Here is a 20,392-nt window from a genome sequence, read left to right as displayed (position 1 = left end):
ATGAAGATCGTTAGTCCTTCTCATTCCATCTCACTCATGCTGACACGAAATATCTTTGGTCTAGAGGCATTTTGGATCATTTTCGAGATGATGTGTAATACAGTATTTTTGTGTAATGTGCTTGTGCCTCTGTGCATACATGTGTTCATATATATCCACGCATACCTAGAAATAGTCAGTAAGAGGCATGTTCCATGTCTGCTGTTTTAACAGTGTTATTTCAAAAATAACTGCCCTCAAATTTATATGCTAGGGCAGGGGTCCTCAGTTCCTCGGGACTGAAATATTCTCAGAATTTACAGAATCTGCACTAATATGCTAGAAAAATAATATATAAATCTTCTCTTTTAAAACTACTTTATAGTCTATAATTGAACTTTGATCTTTATGTTTGAGCTTTGTCATGATTTAATATTACCCAAAATGAATTGCCAACCTTCAACTTGATATTGGCCTGCTAACTTCCTGATTTCTGAGCCTTTCTAGCCCACAAAAAAAAAAAAAAAAAAAAAAAAAAAAGCTTCTGTGAAACTGTGATTTTAAGGCTATGATGGTTGTGTTGGTAATAGACTATCACAAAATACAGTTCCAGTAAATGGTAAAAAAACATGAGTAACAACTTAACATAAATGACACTGTGGGAAATGAGGAAAATGCAGCTATGCAGCTGGCAAGAAATTAATCTATTTTTTTTGAGGGTGGATTTTTATTTTTTTTCCCCAAAAGCTAGGCACCAAAGTAACTTCATTGAATTTATTTCGTAAGTTAAGGCAAAAACCAAAACAGCATAAAAATTGGACTGGTTACAACTGTTGCGAGATGAAAATAAAAGCGACTCAATTGCTAGTGAAAGGAACTAGCTGTGATTTGGCTTGATAGCCTATAGAACAGGGCTCAGCATATGTTGGTGGTTGTGCAGATAGCAGCACAGAGATCACCAACCATTTGATTTCCAGACAAGGGAAAACATCTTTATTGTCTCATACGTCTCAATGGACCATGGAGCAGTTCAACATAATGAGCGTAATGCTCACGAGAAGTCCAAAAAAAGTAGATTAAGACCTACCTTGGGTGTGTTCTGTAATTATTCCGGGTTATGCAGGAATTTAGCAAGTGATCTGGTGCCCATAATAACTTAGGGAATGTTCGGAAAAGTTTCCTTTCACTTGCAGGGACAGTGGGTCACAAGGGTATTTCTGTCTTTCTTTGACCACTACGTGGACACTTGGAAGTAGGTTTCCCAAACCCTGTGGATGGCCAAAAACTGGGCAGAGAGGTTCTTTTGCTTTGAAATGATGGTCAGAAATATAATTCATATAATTTTAAAATATCTCATTTTGAGAGACTTGTTTTGTGGACGACAGCAGACCCACTCTCTTTAAATTCTGGGGTGGATTTGTCCAGTTCATCTGGGCAAGACGAGCTCTTGTCCCCAGGAAAACACCATCATTTCTTAAGAGACCAGTGTCTGCAGTCTTCTCTATTTTCCCTTTTTCTGAGAATGTGAAACAAATCTGGTAGCTCATATGCCACTTAATAATAACTATTCACAAATGTAATTTTTTTTTTTTTTAAATTGATGACCACCACAGATCAACGATATATAGTAAATCTCCAAGTTAAAAGGACTGGCAATACTCCCAGCTAGCATAAATCAGGGGAGCTCCGTTGACAACCTCGCTGACTTCAGTCAGCTGAGGACCTGGCCCACTTATCGTAAAAGCGTCGTGGCGTTATTTGGAGCCCAGTCTGGGATCAGCATCATTTTAATGTCTGACTTAATATGTCTGACTCTACAGATTGAGCAGCCAGAAGAAGTCACCTTTCAGAATATGGCCCTTTCCACCCACATCCCTTCCGCCTTCCAAAAATTCCCTGCTGTGGTGCCTACTGTCCCTCTCTCTGTACCTTCCTCTTATTTTGCCTTTTCCTTCCCTTTCCCCCATTTCCCTCCCAGCATTCAAACAGATACAAAGAAAACAAATGACTTAGATGTTAATACAAAGCTCTGGTAGTCCAGGAGTTCAAATCCAGATGTAGCAGAGTTAACTCTGCTCCTGGAAGGCACTGAATTATGTAGATACAATTCACGTTTCTAAAAACTTGGGCATTACACCATTGTACCTTCTCCTCTCGTGTCAGAATTTGAGCTTCTCCCCAAGAAACTGGAATATCAGCCATGCCCTTCCCTGTTTTTTTAATAAAAAACACTGAAGTATGAGTTCCTTCCAAGTGTGGCCACATCTCATCCATGTACACCAAAACCAGTTAAACAATGACATTCTCAGTGAGGATGTGGCTTTAGTGATTTTGTTTTAATTGTTTCTTTTCCAGAAGTATTGTCTCCCATAGACTAGATTTCTGCAGCTCAGAATTAGCGGCTTTGCTGCATCCTGCAAGAGCTACTCAAAAAAAAAAAAAAAAAAAAAAAGAAAGGAACTCTGTCAGGCTCAGGGACAACTTGAAGCTCCCCAGAACGAGCAATTCATTGCAGCTGTAATCATCATTTTATATTATACAACTCGCGAATGTCCATTCCCGCCTCTTCTGGTCTCCCATTTTATATCCATGTGCAAAGCTGTCGCGCACCCCACCATCTTAAACAGAAAGTTTAGTGCGCAGCTATCAGAGATGTGTAATGTAAACCATACCACCAAACATATTATGAATATATTGCTCTTCTTAAAAATGCTTGTTGGTTTTTCATACTACAGTATTGACTAACTGTCTGTGTTTGATGTATGGTTTACCAGCCTGATGTAGACTTATGGTTAGAGCTTAACTTGTTAGTTCTGCTTTTGCAGCCAATTCAGAATAACTACAGATGCCCCAAGATATTAAAATTGACTGCTCAAATGGACTCAGTGTGGGAGTTTCATTGGTTTTAAATTGATAACAGCTGAAAGAGTGAATGATTAAAGCTGTATATGGGCATAGTATGCAGCTCCTTTGTACAAGCTCTTGTGAACAGAATCCACTGTATGGGAATTGCCTTTGTTCTAATAAAAGATATTTCTGAACAATTGTTAGTTTAAATTTTTAAATGATGAAACAAGAGCATTTCAGGAGCCTATAGAGGAAATAATTCCTGAGAAACTGGAATGACTCTGAGAAGATAAAGTGGATTTCTATTCAGAGGGGAGCATTTAAAGTTAAGTAGCATTCCATAAGGTGGTAATTGTGTCTATTTCCCAGGCATTTGAGTTAAATAAGCTGGATAGGAAACATAAACTGTCATAACAGGAGGTTAGGAGTGTTGTGTACATCTTTTTTTTTTTTTTTTAAGTCATAAAGAATGACGTTTTGAAGGGCCTTATCACAAATAAATCAAACAAAGGCTTTTTTTCTTTTATCCCTTTGGGAGCAGTTCTTATTTTGTGGAAAAAGAAAAAAAAAAAAGAAAAAGAAAGTTCTGGATAGTTTCCCCTCAAACTAGTTTTAAAATATGTATACACACCTATAGAAGAATAAGAGAATAATATTTTAATCTTAGTTACACATAAATCGAGTTTACAAAAGTTAGTACTTTGCCATTCCTATAATTCCTTGTTTTCAAAATCCTGCACAAACAAAGCTTAACTGAGTTTTCCTCGACTATCCCTGTGACCTCTAAGAGTGTAAATACGGCAGTGTAACTACTGCCATTCCCATGTTTATGTACAGAAACAGATCCAGCAAAAAATCAATTGACTAGAGAGAGTCACGGAGTTTGCGGTTCAGGAGTACCCAGAATTCAGAGTATTTGGATGACTCATGAGATCATGTACTTATAAATGCTCGTGGATTTCTAGAAGGGGAAACAAAAAATCCAAAGCTGTTGTGTGGTGGTGTTTTACTATAGTCTCGTTTGGTGCCCAGCAACTATTAATGCTGGTTTGCTGCCCCTTCCATTTAAGACAAAAATCCTGCATGCCTATTTTCTAAAGAAGAGGCGTTTTAATGCTTAACTGCAGGATACAGAATGCGACTATATCCATTTGCTGAAAAGCATATAAAACGAGGTTAAACATTTTGCTGAAGATACGGAATCTGCACCCAGAAAAGAAGTAATGGACTAGGTGAGAACTGCAAAACAGTTTCCAGTCTTTTTAAAATCCTCCCCCCTCGCCCCCGGCCCGGGAACACCAAGTATTCTGCATTCAAACTGGGGTTTGAAAGAGTAACTGCAAAATAATCCTGGACGTTGGTTATAAAGGGGTTATAATAGAGAAGTTGCTGGACAGCCATGCGTTAATTTTGTTTCCGTTCTTCACGTATTGCCATCTAAATGCACTGCAGTTCTTTGCCTGTTTTGCTTCTGAAATTGTTTACAAGTGTCTTTGTCCACCAAATAAGATACATTTTTACTTCTTTCTTTTTAACATAATTTACATTGGAGACCACTCCGTATTATGCAAAGAATTTGACAGGTCTTTGCTAAAATTTAAAAAACAATTAAGATGTCAAAAGAGGAAGTGCTAGTACATTTTAATCATAAATCTCTGTATATATAATTACCACTGAAGGCAGCTATAAATGTTTTATGAAGAAAATGTAACCAGACTGTGCTTTGTCAGAAACATAACCCCAAAACATGTAACAGACTGTTCGCTAATGCTTAACGCCACACATGCACACAACCTTCTTCGGTGTAGTTCTGTGAACCCAGAACTCCATCCCTTCTGCAGCCGAAACTCCGACTAACTTAAATTCAGCCTTTGATGTACTCCACCAGAATGCAGATCACGTGCATTGGGAGGTGTTGGAATAAACTTCCCTGATAAATATCAAGAAGTCCAAACTATCCCATGCACCCCACCTTGTTTCCCTGATTGTTCCCCTGATTGGGGTACTAGGAAAGAAAAGGCAAACAAGTTGCTCTTGAAACTTAAGCTTAGTAAGAAATGGTAGTAATTAACCATAGGAAAATGAAGCTCCTTGCAAAGTAGAAACTAAACAAATGGGGTTTGCCTGTTAGTGAGAAAAAGGTGCGCTGCTTGGAGGAAGAAGCACTCAAACTTCTTACGGTGGAAGATCACTGGACTGCATCGAAAGAAGCATGGCCAGCAGGTGAAGGGAGGTGATTCTGCCCCTTTGCTCCACTCTTGTGACACTCCACCTCCAGTGCTGCCTCCAGCTCTGGGGACACCAAAGTAAGAAGGACATGGACCTGTTAGAGCGAGTCCAGAGGGAGCCACGAAGATGATCAGAGGGCTGGAGCACCTCTGCTATGAGGACAGGCTGAAAGAGTTGGGGTTCTTCAGCCTGGAGAAGTGATGGCTCTGGGAAGACCTTATAGTGGCCTTCCAGTATTTAAAGGGGGCTACAGGAAAAATGGGGACAGGCTTTTTAGTAGGGCCTATTGTGATAAGACAAAGGTTAATGGCTTTAAACTAAAAGAGGGTAGATTTAGACTAGATATAAGGAAGACATTTTTTACACTGTGGAAGGTAAGACACTGGCCCAGGTTGCCCAGCGAGGTAGTAGATGCCCCATCCCTGGAAACACTCAGGTTGGACTATGCTCTGAGCAACCTGATCTAGTTGAAGATGTCCTTTTTCATGGCAGGGGGTTTGGACTAGGTGTTGTTTAAAGGTCCCTTCCAACCCAAACTATTCTATGATTCCATTCTATGGTGGGACTGACTATGGAGGAAATATCCAGTGTGATGGGAGCTGTAGAGGATGGCAGGACCTCCTGCTGTTCTGCATGTGAGCGTGCTTGTTGGGTTTGCTGTGCAGAGCCCAGGCTTGTGCTAGAACCCTTCAGCTCTCTATACAAAAATTTTCAAAGCCTCTATGCCAATTTCCAAAATGTAGTACTATGTTGGAATGCTATATGGAGACTGTCTCTTTGGGTAAATGATGATAGTACGCTTCTATTGTTTGAGCATTTAACTGGCTCCTATTGAGTAGTTTCTCTCATCCGTTTGATTCATTTTGATTCTAGCTGACAATGTCCCCATTACTGATTGTTCTTTTCGTAATTTCTCAAACATATAGAGTGGAAATGAGGTGGAGGAAGCTAATTAGTAATGTGAGGAGTTTAATCTGTTTATACAAATATGTTTCAAGATCAACATTCAAAGTTACTCAAGGCTTCAAAATCATAAAATCTTAAAGGTAGCATTATCTACTTAAATGATTATTCATCGAAGAAGCCACACAAATCACAAGTTAAACTTGGGCTAACATGCAATCCTCATCAGAAGACATCTAGTGCATTCCATTTTTTTAACAGGTAATTTGGTGACAAAAAAAATCTACCTTGTAAAGATGAGATGCAATTGTACTAAGTCCTAATGATGCAAAGTAAAGAAGCCTTTGCATCCCTACGGTACTCTATGAAATTCCGTATGCACGGAAGAGACAGGCTACCTGACAATATGAGTTTCAAGGTTGGACCGTCAGTTAATATCATGCAGGATTTGGGATATGGAGCTGTATCTCTAGAATAGCCTTCAGTTTCTTACGGCAAGTCCAAGCAAGCTCCAGAGACCTCCAAGCCTTAGAAATTTCAAGGTCTAAATGGTGACTGAAACATGAGCCTGGGGGAAGTATCTGAGTGCTACAGGCAGCAGGTATTGAGAGGTTTGGTCCTGGGGCAAAAGTTAACAACCGCTAGGACTCAGAAAAGATTTGTTTCCAACTTCATCCATCTTCGATAGCTGAGTTTTTAATTAACATGTAAGTTCAGAAGAGAGAAAAATCCTGCTACTAATAATATGCCTTAATGTATTTTCCTCTTTTTTTTTTTCCAAATGTAGATCAAATTTTTGGCTCCCATTTGCACTTAGTTTGTGAGCATGAGAAATCTACAGTTCCCCAGTTTGTAAGACTCTGTATAAAAGCTGTTGAAAGAAGAGGTGAGTACCTTAATATTTAACACTATTTTTTTCTCTATTAGTAATCAAAACTTTAACCTTGTAACTCTGCTCGAATTGCCAGGGTAGGCAGGCAGTTCAATTTATAATATAGTTATGAACTGAACTATATCACGTTCTGTATCTTCATTTTCTTTATATGATAAGACACTAATAGAACCCATTCATGCTGATTATTCCTTACATTTTGTTTGACATGTTGGTTTAGTCTTTCTCTGGGCAAGCAAACACTAGACATCAATAAAATGTCAGTAACTTTCATTCTGAAGTCTCTGGTGAGTGCAATGCCAATACTTTTTTCTAAGTCCAGAACTGCATTCAACCAAAATAAATGTTATTCTAGTGTGATCATATTTTTTTTAACACTCGCAGGTGTCTAATTTTTAGAGTTATTTTAAAAAGCCATAATATTGTGAGAATATTGGAATGAGTATTCATCCTCATTAAAAGTTTTTATTCATTTAATAAGAAGGATTTTTATGGTATAAAAAAGATGTGTTTAATTCGATTGCCTGCCTTCCTTTCTTCAGAGTGTATCTTCTCTCATTGAAGGTCATTTTCTTTGGAAGGTACATGCGGTAGATGCAGAATCTTAAAACGTATTGTATAAAAATGTGAGGCTTCATCACCATCTGTTACAAGTTTACAACTTGTTCCAGGGATCTGGGGAAACATATATCTTGCAAAAGATAGAAAATTTATTTTCAGAATAAGGCTGGGTGAACCCATTGTCACTGCCATATACTGGAGTCTCAGAACAAGAGAACCAATGAAAAATAAAAAGATACTTAGACCGTTAACCACAAAGGAAAAAGCTATTTTAATTCCATCACTGTTACCTGGTTTTATAGTGAAAGGTGCAATAAAACTACCCTGGAGTTTCAAACTCTGGGAAACTCGTGCTTTAATTATATAGCAAAGGGAGCGCTGGGATATTATTATTCCCAGAATGGTTGGCAGGAAGTCAGAGAGTAACAAACTGGAGATCGTTCGGTAGGGGGAGATAGTAGCATTGGTTTTTTGGAGGAAGGCTGGAGGCTGGATAAAAAAAGAGACAAAGAAAGGGGAGAAATGTGTGAAGTGACTATTAATAGAGGAGGAATTGTGAGGAGAAATTCAGAACATGAAAAGGAAAGGCAGAGATTAGATTATAAAAATGCCACGCCATGCAGAACATGTCTAATTGACTGTTCAGTTAGGAACTTAGCACAGGTTCTCCAAAAGACGCACTAGATATTTCGTAGATGTTCTGTGGTCTCTCCAGGAGAAGTGAGGCCAGAGGTGTCTGTGCTGCTGAACCGTAATAGAAAAATCCAAGAAACCTAACTAGATGTTTATTGTCTGTGTGATGATCAGAGAAACATTCACGGAAGAAAATGAAAATATCGCTGTTTCTTCATAGGAGTTCATCCTTCGGAGTTATTGCATTATTGTTCTTGTGTTGCCTTCAAACTTGCTGTGACTTAGGGAAGTCTACCCCTTTTAGTTACTCCAGTATGTAAATAAAAGCTAATCATATGGCATGAGATAAAATTTTCATTTTATCACTGTATTTATGAGTTTATATTTGATATACAGTTTTTTCTATTATTATTTTCTTGGATTAAGATGCTTGCATTTACTCACATTCTATTTACTCAAAGTGTTGTTTTTACTAAGTTCTGGCATAAACTATCTCAGGACAGCAGTAATTTATGTGAAGCTAAGTCCAATGTTTATGCAAGCTTCTGATGACATTTTATACCGGGGTTGGTATTAGGAAGCAGTATGTGGAGGTGCCAAGTCTCCCGGCATGGCTGAGACTCAACAGATCTGAAGCCCTCCTCTTAATGGCCAGATATGCCTCCAGCCAAGATACTCAACTGCAGAGTCATGGGAAATACTTATGTACCAATTATGGGAAAGGCACATTTAATGAAAACTGTATGTTTACTTTCATAGTCTTACTAAGATGGCCTAGATACTCAGTACAGCTGGCATATTGGCTGTTGTAGAAAAGCTTTTTTTCCTATTTAGAAAATATATCATCTACACACTGTAACTGTACCAAAAATGTTACTTGCGTGCTTCGTTTAAGATAAAGGATTATTAGGCAAAAAGACCTTAGGAGACTAATCCTAAACTTTACTTACAAAACATTCATACTTTGCTGAACGGTTGTATTCTTATTTATCAGCTCATGGTTCTCATTATTATTTACCTATGGATTTTCTATTTTTTTTTTATTATTTTTAAAACATTATCAGTATGCAGAGAAAGAAAGTCTAGCAGTGATCTGAATAAACTGTATTAGTTAGTACATTTTCCTGTGTAGATGAGGTTACATACAATAGCCAACTGTAGTAATGTTCTCCCACAGATTAAAAATGTAGAGAGTGTCATTAACTGTTGGCAAGATTTCCTGTTGAGTTACACTATTTTTAAATGAATATCTGCATTGAAATCAAAGGAATATTTCTGAAATTATTTTGCTGCAACTTAGATCAGATTTTGGTCATTTATGCCCTAGGCTACTGGTCGCTTATTCACCATTGCAGGACAGAGGTGCTTTATAAGGTTTAGTCTAAAAATTCTCACACCATAATGCATATTTCTTTATCCGACAAGGATTCACTTGTTCAAGAGTGAATTCCATTTTCTCAGCCTCTTTTGCTATTTGTAGTTATCGAAATAGGACTGGGAGGCAGAAGGTCTTTCTACATTTTCTCAGCCATCTTGCAGAGATGGTACTGGAGTTTAATAGAGTCAATAAAAATGTGCCCATTCTTGTAAACTTGCAAGGCAATTGTCACATTAATTATCTTTTTTATTCTTTCTTTTTAGCAAGCTCAGGTTTTTTTCTTCATTCTTGCTGTTTTATTCATTCATTCATAATTTTTGATGTACTCCTTATGCCGAGTATTTACCGATACAGACCTGTGCAACTGCAGTCAATGGTATCTCTGCAAAGATAGGTATCCAATGCAATATCCTAAATAGGAAAAAAAAATCCCACGTATGTGTTGTGACCTGGTGAGGCTCAGAGAATAGTTCTGTACCGTGCAATGATATTCTTTACTGTGAGGGTGGTGAGCCACTGGAACAGGTTGCCCAGGGAGGTTGTGGCTGCCCCATCCCTGGAGGGGTTCAAGGCCAGGTTGGACGGGGCTTGGAGCAACCTGGGCTGGTGGGAGGTGTCCCTGCCCAGGGCAGGGGGGTTGGAACTAGATGATCTTTAAGGTCCCTTCCAACCCAAACCATTCTGTGATTCCATGATTCTATGATTTCTAGCATTTCTTCACTTTCTACTTTTTCAAGGAGAGAAAGTTTTTCAAGGAACGGTGTATTACTTGTGTTTTCTGTACTTTGCCAGCAACACCTACCTTGGATGTACCTCAGGCTTTTCTAGGGCTAACTCTTGAATTACCTTTATCAATTTGTATTCCACGGTTTTTCTTGTTCCCGGAAATACCCAGAAATAGGTAGCCCCTATCCTGGGCTGAGCGGTGCAGCAGGGAAAGCCTGGGACAATCCTCCCAGTGTACTATAACTCACACTCTGAGCACTCCTGCCAAGGGTGGGGCCCATTGCGAGATTTTTTTGGTGTTTCTAGGCCAGATATTCTTTCCAGTCATTTCTTGAGTCGCCTATTTGTTTTGTTATCCATGACCCTTCAAAAGTGCTGGCGGGGTTTTTTTTTTTTTTTGCATATTTATTTTTTTTTTTTAAATATGTGAAAGGCATGAGTAGAACGCATTAAAAAAACAAAAATATCAGTCTGCATTGTACCTAAACAAAATGCCATCCAGGACTTCCCGTAGTAATGTTTTATCGTGTGAAAACGGTCTGATACTAAACTCTTTTCCAGGGATGATCATTTGTCTGTGTGCCTAATGACAGAGTAAATGAACGCCCCGAGCAGTCAGTATCCTAAACCTATCGAGGGTATCCAGTGTAGTTGAGGTTTTGTAAAGGAATACAGCACTAATGCTCCAGGGAAATATAATTTAACTTTCATCTCTCTTTGGAAACGTCCTTCATTTTCTCCCTCTGTTCCCAAATCCAAGTTAGTGTTCTCAAATCAGTCTAAATGGCTTGAAAAATGACACTGCAGGCAGCAAAGCTGATGATTACAGGTACCCTTTCCATTCTAAACTGGACATTGCAGACATTGTTTTCTGTTGCTTTTCTTGGAGCACAGGATGCTCTGACAGGAATGATACACAAAATTACATATTTGATTCAATGCCTAAAAGCCACCCTGGGATCCATAACCTTGCTTAAAGATTTAAGAAAGACCTTTAGTCCACTTCTGAGAAGGTTCTTAGCTTAGAAAACTTTATCTTTCAACTTTACTTCTTAGCAGCTGTTATGTTTTTTTGCTGTCGTTTGTTTGACAGGATCCAGTTATAGGTTCCGATGTCTGTTTAAAGAAACAGGGAGGTTGTTGGCTTTAAAATTCCCTTACTGCTTGTGTGTTCAACATTTTCCCAGGCTTTTCTACATAGTTTGCCAAGTAAAGGGACTGACCTTTTGTAGCAAACACTTTTTCATTTCTAAATGCTCACTTTGATTTTTGTCCCATTTTATGCTCATTCCAAACTGTTTACAACCCACTAAAAATGACTGTGAATTATATGTTTGTGTAATGGATTCCTTTTGTGGTCGGAGTGGAATGTTTACTTTGAACAATTAGTTATCTTTGGGCAGATTATAGTGACCTGAAAAAAGAATGGCTAAAATTATTATAGTACCTTAACTATTTCCTTTTGTTATCTTCTCTGTTTGTTCAATGCAATATTTACTGGGTTTCGTTGCTCTGAGCCCCAGCGAACAAATCATGTTAAATAAGAGCAGTAACAAAAAAGCCCTGAGCGCAGGGCTTTTGGTTTTGGGGGCTGATTTGCTCAAGTTGTGATTTGCAGGACTTCACAAGTCACCATCAGGCACTTAGGCGCTGGGGGTGCAATTTTAAGACGACAGGGTTTTGAAAGAAGTTTTGAGCGCTCGCTCTCTGCAAATCAGATTTCTCAAAGGTGGCCAAAGCTTGACACCCCAAAGCACCGAAAAGCAAGACTCGGCTTGGCTTTAATTAGCTGCGATTTGATTGTGCAGGATATCATCGCGGAAATGCACACATGCAAGGTCTCGTGCCACAGAATATTCAGCGCTTAAGGAAGAAAATGTCTTTATGGGCAAAGATAAAGTACCTTATGGGATGTAGTAAAGCAATACAGTCATCCCCATGAAGAGAAACGAAGATAAAAATGGTATTTTAAAACACCTCACCTCCCAAATGCCATGCTGCCCTGTGACAGAAGGTTGTGTCCCTTTCATCAGTTTTATCTCTTAATCTAAAAGCTAAAGTGCAGCTAAAAGCACTTTAAAACCTATTTATAAAAAAAAAAAAAAAAGGAAAGTGATATTTCATTACCTTCTAAATCATATACAGCTTAAAAGGTAGTCAGTATTCTGGTAGGAAGTTTACATAGAGGAGAGTTCACTTATCTTAAGGAGTTAAGCAAAGAGGAAATGAGTTTTTAAAATATAAAGTATTGTGAATATATTTATATAGCTAGGAAAAAAAATGAGTTTTTAAAACAGTTTAATGCTATCTCATTTTCTAATGGAAGAAAACGCTGCAGAAGAATTGAAAAGAAATATTCCCGAACGCCTCCTAAAGCTGATGACTCCCATGCTGGGATCGCTAATTTTGGTAGGGTGTAGTTGGTAGATTATAGGAGCACAGCGAGGATGGCAGAAGACGTGAGTCCTGCGCAGCCAAGGTATGCATTAATAGCCACTATATACAACCTCTAGCAGCTTATATCCCTATATATGTTGTAATACTCCATATTATTAGATTTGTGTTCAGCGACTTGCTTCTCCAGGGCGTATTTAGCTTCAGCGACGTATTTGGTTCTCAAAAATACTTCCGTGCTATTCCTGAGGACCTGAAGAAGGCAGTGGGAAAGCACGGGGTAGTTTTGCCTGAGTATGTTCACCACCATCTTTGAGCTTCCATCAAACGTACGGTGTTCCCGGGCTACTTCCCAGCACGATTAGACTGAACCCATCAGCCAGTGGCATAAAGGATTTGTTCTGGCAAGTTTTCCTTGAGAAGAATGGAAACCTCAGGAGACTGACCTATCCTGTGCAGTTTTATATTTCTGTCTGAGTGCAGGATTATTCTCCAACAGCGCTTGGCCCCTGAATAATCACTGAAATGTATTTTATTTGTGCTTTCTCTCTATCATATCTTTTAGCATATTTCTATCCTCAGAGCGAGAAACTGTTCATGAACAGCAGTTTGCTTCCTCAAAGTTCATTCACTGATTTTTCTGTACTTATTCTCCTCTGGAAAGGTATTTTCCAAACTTTTTTGTTTTTTTTTTCTTCGCCTTCTCCCAGGCCTACCCATGCTTCCTTGCTTGCTCTGATATAATTTTACATACTGTTTCCAGTGGCTTTAGAATTCAGTACCCTGAAAGTACAGAGATCATATTGCTCCACCAAATGATCTGAGCTCCCAGTTCTGCTAATTTTGTACTGTTCATTCTTTCCCACTTTGGGATAATCTATTATGCTTGGATCCAGGCACGCACTAAAAGCTAATACTTCCATGAAGAATGTGCAATTTGTACTGTTTAGCTTGTGATGAGATTCCTGAAGTCTTTTTATGATTCTGTCTTGTTCCAAGGAGGCTTCTGCTCCCAACTTTTATATGCACAGAATTTAAGAAGAAAAAAAAAAAAGGGGGGTGGGGGGGGGAAGCAAAACAAACTGATAGGAAAAAAAATTACACACACACACAAACATCCAGCAGTTCAGCAGATAAAGCCTTTTTCCAGGGAATTCTAGTGGGCTGAAGAGAACTGTTTCTGAGGGCATTGAACTGTGTTTACCTTAAAGTGGCCAACAGGCATAAAATTAAACATACAGATGAATGCAATACAAAACAACAAAGTTCTGAGAAAAGCCCTTGCAAAAAAAATGCTTTGCCTTTTGTTTTTTTTTTGGTTTTTTTTTTTCCCTCTAATTATTATTATCCTCCTTTTGAGTAGAAATTAAGAGTGGTTGAATTTAGTGCGAAGATATTGGCAAGCTTTCCTCCAGCGTCTCTGTCTCGAGGCTCAGGCAATCCCGCTATAGCCACCTTTCTTAGAGCAGGAGCCAGTTAATAGCGTTGTGCAAGGTCCAAGTCAGAATTGGCTCTGAAGGGTATTCACTCTGGGGCCTCTGTGTCTGCTAGAAACCCACATTCGGAGTTAGAGAAAATATCGAGAAGTGTCAACAGGAAACATCACGGAAGGGCACACAAGACAAATTAGAGAAAAGGAGACAACAGCAGAAAAAAAGGGAAGGGAAAAAAAAAAAAAGAAAAAAAGCCTTGCGATGACAATGCACAAAAGAGAATAAATATATATTTAAAACATGTGAAAGCAGAGGCTGTAAGCTAGTTAGAAAGAAGAAAAAGCCATTAAAAAAGGCAGGCATTTGAAGCAGTTGCAGTCTTTGTCAGTTACCTGATACCTGGTTCATTGATTAATCTGCTCCAGAGACATGTATCCATTTCTATGAAAAAGGGGGGATTTGTATTTTAAGCCTTGCCAGGAACAACAAGCAGACACTCAGTGTGCACCAGAGTAACATTTACAGTGCCTGGGCCAAATTCATGCCTTGTGTAATTTTATTGCTTTTACTGGAATTACACCAGAGATGAGTTTGGCCTTTTGCCTTTTTCTGGCATTGTATAATGTATCTATTAGTGAACATGTCGAAGGAAACAGGGCATTTTGTCTTCAGAATTTTCCATAAAATCTTTTTCAATAGGCTTAATAAATAAAATAAACCACTTAACCTATGAAATAAAAAAGACTCAAACAACATTTTCTAGATATTGAAATAATGTTAATATACTTGGTAAATCAAGTAGCTGACATTGGTACAGGCTGAAACAAAAAGTCCAGAGGAATTTAAAGCCAGCTGACTGTCTCTGGTGCTTACTCTGTGCCAATGAGAAAATGAAGGTCCTGACATCCCCCCTGGTCAGAGTCAGATTCAGGGAAGCTCACGCATGAGGGTATCCACCTCCTAGCCATGCAAAAGATGAAAAGATAGACACAAAAATCCTCTCTTCTCCTCCCGAATAAACCGAGGGTTGGAGGCACTATGTCCTAGTACAGTACACATGCCATCACAGACAAGGAGCTGGCAGTATTTCCACTGCAAAGCCCATTTAGTCAGACTTTACAGTTCAGCCATTAATAGAATGGGCTAACACTTGACAAAATGAATCTTGGCCTAGAGGAGATGTTCACACACACACACACCCCCCAAAAAGAAAAAAAAAAGTTAAGACCATTAAGTTCCTTTAAGGGAAGAAAAAAGAGGTAGTTGTAGTTTCAGATTCTTTCAACATCCCCCTTGCTTAAAAATAAAGTTATGGTTTTTACATAAAGTTATGAAGGCATAATTCTGCAATGTAGAATAATTACTTTTCCCACAGGGGAAAAAAAAAAAAAATTACTACAACTACACTATGTTTTTTTTTTCCAAAAAGTTTTACAGCAATAAAAGAAAACACTAAAAAGAAGTTTTGCTGTCTGTATGCAACACTATGGGGTCAGTTTAAAAAAAACCCTGTCTCCTTTTTTTCTGCCTGCAATTCAAGGGAGCAAATAACTGCAGTTGTATTTCATTACTTCAATTATTTGCTGTAGCAGCTTGTGTTACATCAGTGTTTTAACCGGATAATACAGCAGTCTAATGGGATTGGTACCTACGTGAGAGACATTGTACCAACAGAAAGCTTCAGGAGCAAGGCAGAGGGCAAAGCAGGAGGGCAGCTTAAAAAGGAAGCTTTATGTTAAGGTTTTCACTTCTTTAAAAGAAGATTTTTTTTTAGCTCCTTTTACTCCCCTGAATTTACGAAACTGATATTGTTAGCAACCTAGTAACTGAATTGTCCCTAAATTGGCTACTGTGTGATAAACCCCCAAGGAATTAACACGTCTTTTAAAGATTTTTAAAGATTGTTTTGTTATAATCAGGATCCTCACAGATCATGGATGTAATTATATAGCAAACCAACTTCTTTTTGTCTTCACGCAGGCAAACAATGCTCCCTGGTTTGGGAGGAATGACATATATGTAAATGAGAGCAAAATGTGGCCATTTTGTTTCATAACACAGCAGAACGGTATCGCTTGGATGCTCAGCAGCTCCGGCCAGCCTGATCCAGCTCTCCATGATTCCTTCATGCACCTTTTTTATTTTTGGTGTCAGAGATGATGCTTTTCAAGTAATTGAAATTCCCGTGAAACGGATATTGCGATTAGAAACCGCTTTCTCCTGTTTATTCTACTTTTTAATGGGTATGGGTTATTTCAGTCTATAATTCCTGCTTTACTGATACCAGCCTCTGCCCACCAAAACAGACGGAGACTTCTCTTAAGTACCTGACTAGATCTATTTTGCGGTCTATGGATGTTTCTTACAGTTAAGGAAATGCTTCAGCGTTTTGTTGGATCAGGGCCTTGAGCTTTATGTATTTGGATCAGAAATGTAAATACGCAGATTTTCTCTCAGGATTTAAAAAGAAAGGGCAAGAAGTTGTTCAGTTTCACAGATTATGGGTCACTTACAGGTAATACTAAGGCTCTTAAAATCGCCGAGGAGCCCTCCAAACCAAGGTGATGGGGCTTCTTCTCTGAGATGTCTTCATTCAGAAAATAACAGAGTCCTCAAAAGACAGAAAGAGGTTATTCCGTGCCTCTTCCCCTCATCTTCCCAGGAAAACTTACCCCCAGTCTTTCAAACCATATGTTTAAATTTGTCAGTCCTGAACCGACATGGTGTTACGTGACACAACGCACCAAAGTAGCTGCCACCAAATGGCTTTCCTGTGCCAGCAGTAACCACACAATGGTGTCGGAGGTACCACAACTTTTTGTTTACTTAGAAATGAAATAATTTTGATGAGTGTATGGTATCAGTTAGCAAGTGTTGAGTTCTTTATGGTGATACTGCTCATGTTGACTTAAATGGAAAAGGGATCAGCTCAGAAAGCTTTAATAAGAAAAGTTTCTTAGTGTACTTGTAGTGATGCCCCGTGGAGCCACTAGAACTAAAAATCTGTCAGCATACTTGGTAGAAACTTTGTTTCATGGTTCTCTAACTCATATGACTGAGATTAAAGTGAACAAAATCTTGGCACATAGTTTGGCAGTCGAGAAGCATTCCTCCGTTTGCGTGTAGATGTGTGTGTGTGAGACAGAGGAGCAGAGAGAGGGGGAAATTTAGCAGCCACTCATTCGGTGTTAAATTATCAGGTGTTACATATTTTTAATAAACCTTAGCAGAAAGATAAGATACATCCTCTTCTAATGAAAAGGGCTTTCACTTAGCCTATAAACTTAACTTTGAACAAGCTGAGCATCTGCTCTGACCACTGAAAAGAAAATCATTCAAATACTCCAGCCCCGCTAAACTGTGAGCCAGACTTGAACCCAGACGGGAAGGTGGAAGATGCCGGAAGGGTGCTCTTTAAGCAGTCAGGTTTTCCCACTTTACCACTAAAACAGAGGAGCTCACAAAACGCTTTATTGAGTGCCCTGATCTTTGACCTCCAGGACTAACCCCACACCTCTGGTCATAAATAGCACTGGCCCAGTGATGGAGCTTTTTGGCCAAGAGCCCTTCTGCCATCACTGAGCAAAGACACAATCCTTTTAGATACTTTACAAACAGTCACGATATATCAATGTTTGAAAACGATCTGAATTTGCACACTAGAAATTATCCACAATGGTTTCTTTTATTATCTCTATTTCAGTCGCATTCGTTGTATTCTGATATGTCATACGTTAAAAACACAAAGGGCACAGCTTACAGTAAGAGTTTGTGTTAGAAACTTTGCAACTGTCTTGGATGTCTCTATAGTAAATGTCATTAATAATTACTGGAATTTTCACCAAAGAAGGAAATTAGATATGGAAAGCACTGCATGCCAACTTCTCCTTTCCAAGCCTTCAGAAATACCAGAGGGTTTGTGTGAACCCTAGTAAAGGGGACGAGATTGGATTTCCACCTTCCTTGCATCATTCCATGTCACAGTCAGCATTAAGATACAAAGACAGCGATTCAAATCAAAATTCTTCCTGTAGCTTCAAATTTTAAAATAATTTTCTTGGATGGAATTATCCAATGATACTGATATTTAAACATTTATTTCACCCCAAATTCAGATAACACATATCCAGTGCATTTTATTGCCAGCATATTACCAGGTTTTTCTTGCATGTCTCAGTTGTTTCAGTTATAGCATTTGTATTTCATCGTGATTTTTTTTTTTTTTGCATATTTCAAAGTAGAAAGCAATTTGTTCCATTTCAGACTGTACTTAAACAACGTCTTTTCAGGAATTCCTGAGCAATTCATGCACAAGTTTTAGGCTATTTTAATGTAGTATGGCATTGTATGCATGTCAAACCATAAAATGAGAAGTATGGAGTTGCTGCTGTCAAAGTAATGAAGTATGCACTAATCTCTTAAGTTTTGGTACTTATCACTCTTTCTAACCCAGCTCAGGATTTTTATGGTTTCTGTAGATATCTGTACTCCATTTTTTGCCAAATGTTGCTTTGGTGGTGGTTCTAATTTTGCCCAAATTAAATAGAGGTAGAAAAAAAGGCTTTTAAGTTACCTGAATCTGTTTAGGGACATTAAATGTAGAGGGAACGACAGGAAAAATGATATATAACTGCAGAGTCCTGCAGCTAAGATGGGGGAAAATAAAGTGGAAAAATATCTAAGCATGATAGGCTTCTGTCACATTAAAATTAATGTTTCCATTTTTCCACATAGTACTGCTTAATGTCACTGCTTCATAAGACTAAATATGACTTTTGCAAAAACAGGAAAAATTTGCTCACTTGTTAGACTAGAAGTTCATCACGCAAAAGAAAGTGAACAACCATTCAGTGGAATCCCATGATTTTAATTATTCTTGTCTCTGTAAATGTGTGCAATGTACACTGGGAAAGATATTATTAAATTAAAAGTTATCTATGTGTATACATACACACACCCACCTTTGTCTTATCACATTTATATGTAAAAAAACAGATATGCAATGCTAAGAATTCAGTAAGTTGGTGTTAGATAGCCATATGGATACTTATCTTCCAAGAGAGCCCCTGAGTTTGCCACACAGGCATGGACTGTAACACCCAAAGGTGTCCGATAGTGTGCCTTAGACTAAAGAGCCTAATTTTTAAATGTTTTCTCACGCTTAGAGATAAAAAGCAAATACAAAGATAGATGCCTACAATACGACACGAATAAGCAAAGACCATTACCAACTGCACAGGGGAGCCCAAACTCCTTTTTCAGAGCAGGGTTCCTTCCGTACATCCCTGCTGTTAGAAATCCAGAACCGAGCGGGTCTAATTTCTAACTGTAGGAAACAGATCCAGCCTTCTGTGGTATGCAACGGAACAAGCACTGTCGGGTGCCTCGCTGATATTTCTTTAACCGTTGTGGAACTACAGCAGTTAAACGCCGCGTCCGCATCCACTCCCCGGCGATGCACAAGAGCTGTAGGAAATGCCCACAGATGGTCAGGCAGGACCCACTCCTGAAGACAAGCTAGACAACCTTGAGACATCTAAGCTTGAGCAGAGCATAGCTTCAGGCTGCTAAATAAAAACTGGATCTTTTAGAAGACTATTGGGCCTATCTGGACTCCACGACTGTCTCTAAAAAGCCAAGGAATGACGGAAGAAGCAGACCTGTGACTTTTAGTTTCCATCCTAAATATCCCTACTCCATCCTAAATTTCCTATACCAATCACTATTATTTAAAAAAATATCTACATCTCTTTGCCAAGCCAAGGTACTACAGTCCAGAAAACGCAAACTCCTTACCCATTTTAGCTGAAGATTTTGTGTGCCCAAATGTACAGTTGTTCCGTTCCCAACCGTTAAAAGTCCAATAAGCAGCAGCACTAGTCAGGATGGGGAGGTGACATTACTGAGGTCTAATTTAATCTCTCGCTATTGTGAAAGACGGGAAAAGATTTGTCCCTACTGTGCACTAAATTCTCTTTAAAATCAGCATTGGGAGTCGGGGACGTTTGGAGAATTGTATCAGTCCCTTAGCTTTTAACCACAGTTCCTACTGATGTCAGTGGACCTGACCGAAAGTCCTATATAGTCCTAAGCGCAGAGTTAGACCCCCCAAAGCGCAATTTCCCGTAGTGTTCTGATGTTGCTCAAAAAAACACAGGCATGATGCTGGTGATGATGGATCCCCAAATGAAGCACAGTTCAACCAAAGTGGGGGGGGATTTAGCAAAATGCATAAATTTCTTGTATGCTACTGTCTGTAACAGGCAGATCTTCAGCCAGTTTAGTGAGCATAAGTTACAGCTGGCTTTTGCTGGAATAGTTTACGCTCTTGACCCTCCTCAGTTGTATAGCCAATAGGGAGTTGTCAGGCTACATGTGTTTTTAAACTTCTTTCAGCTAAATCAGAAATCCGAAAAG

The 20,392-nt window shown here is 38.8% G+C and overlaps 1 protein-coding gene across 3 annotated transcripts in view; it reads left to right on the top strand.

The window, feature by feature from the left end:
- ARHGAP15 (Rho GTPase activating protein 15) overlaps positions 1-20,392 on the top strand; it is a 339,525-nt gene that overhangs the window by 201,081 nt on the left and 118,052 nt on the right. For all 3 annotated transcript variants that reach the window (XM_063340777.1, XM_063340778.1, XM_063340776.1), the window contains one exon: positions 6,746-6,844. In XM_063340777.1, the coding sequence (XP_063196847.1) occupies positions 6,746-6,844 (99 nt within the window). The remainder of the gene's footprint in view (positions 1-6,745; positions 6,845-20,392) is intronic.

Source organism: Chroicocephalus ridibundus, chromosome 7 (assembly GCF_963924245.1).
Source record: "Chroicocephalus ridibundus chromosome 7, bChrRid1.1, whole genome shotgun sequence".
NCBI lineage: Eukaryota > Metazoa > Chordata > Aves > Charadriiformes > Laridae > Chroicocephalus > Chroicocephalus ridibundus.
This window is presented reverse-complemented; position numbering and strand designations above follow the sequence as displayed.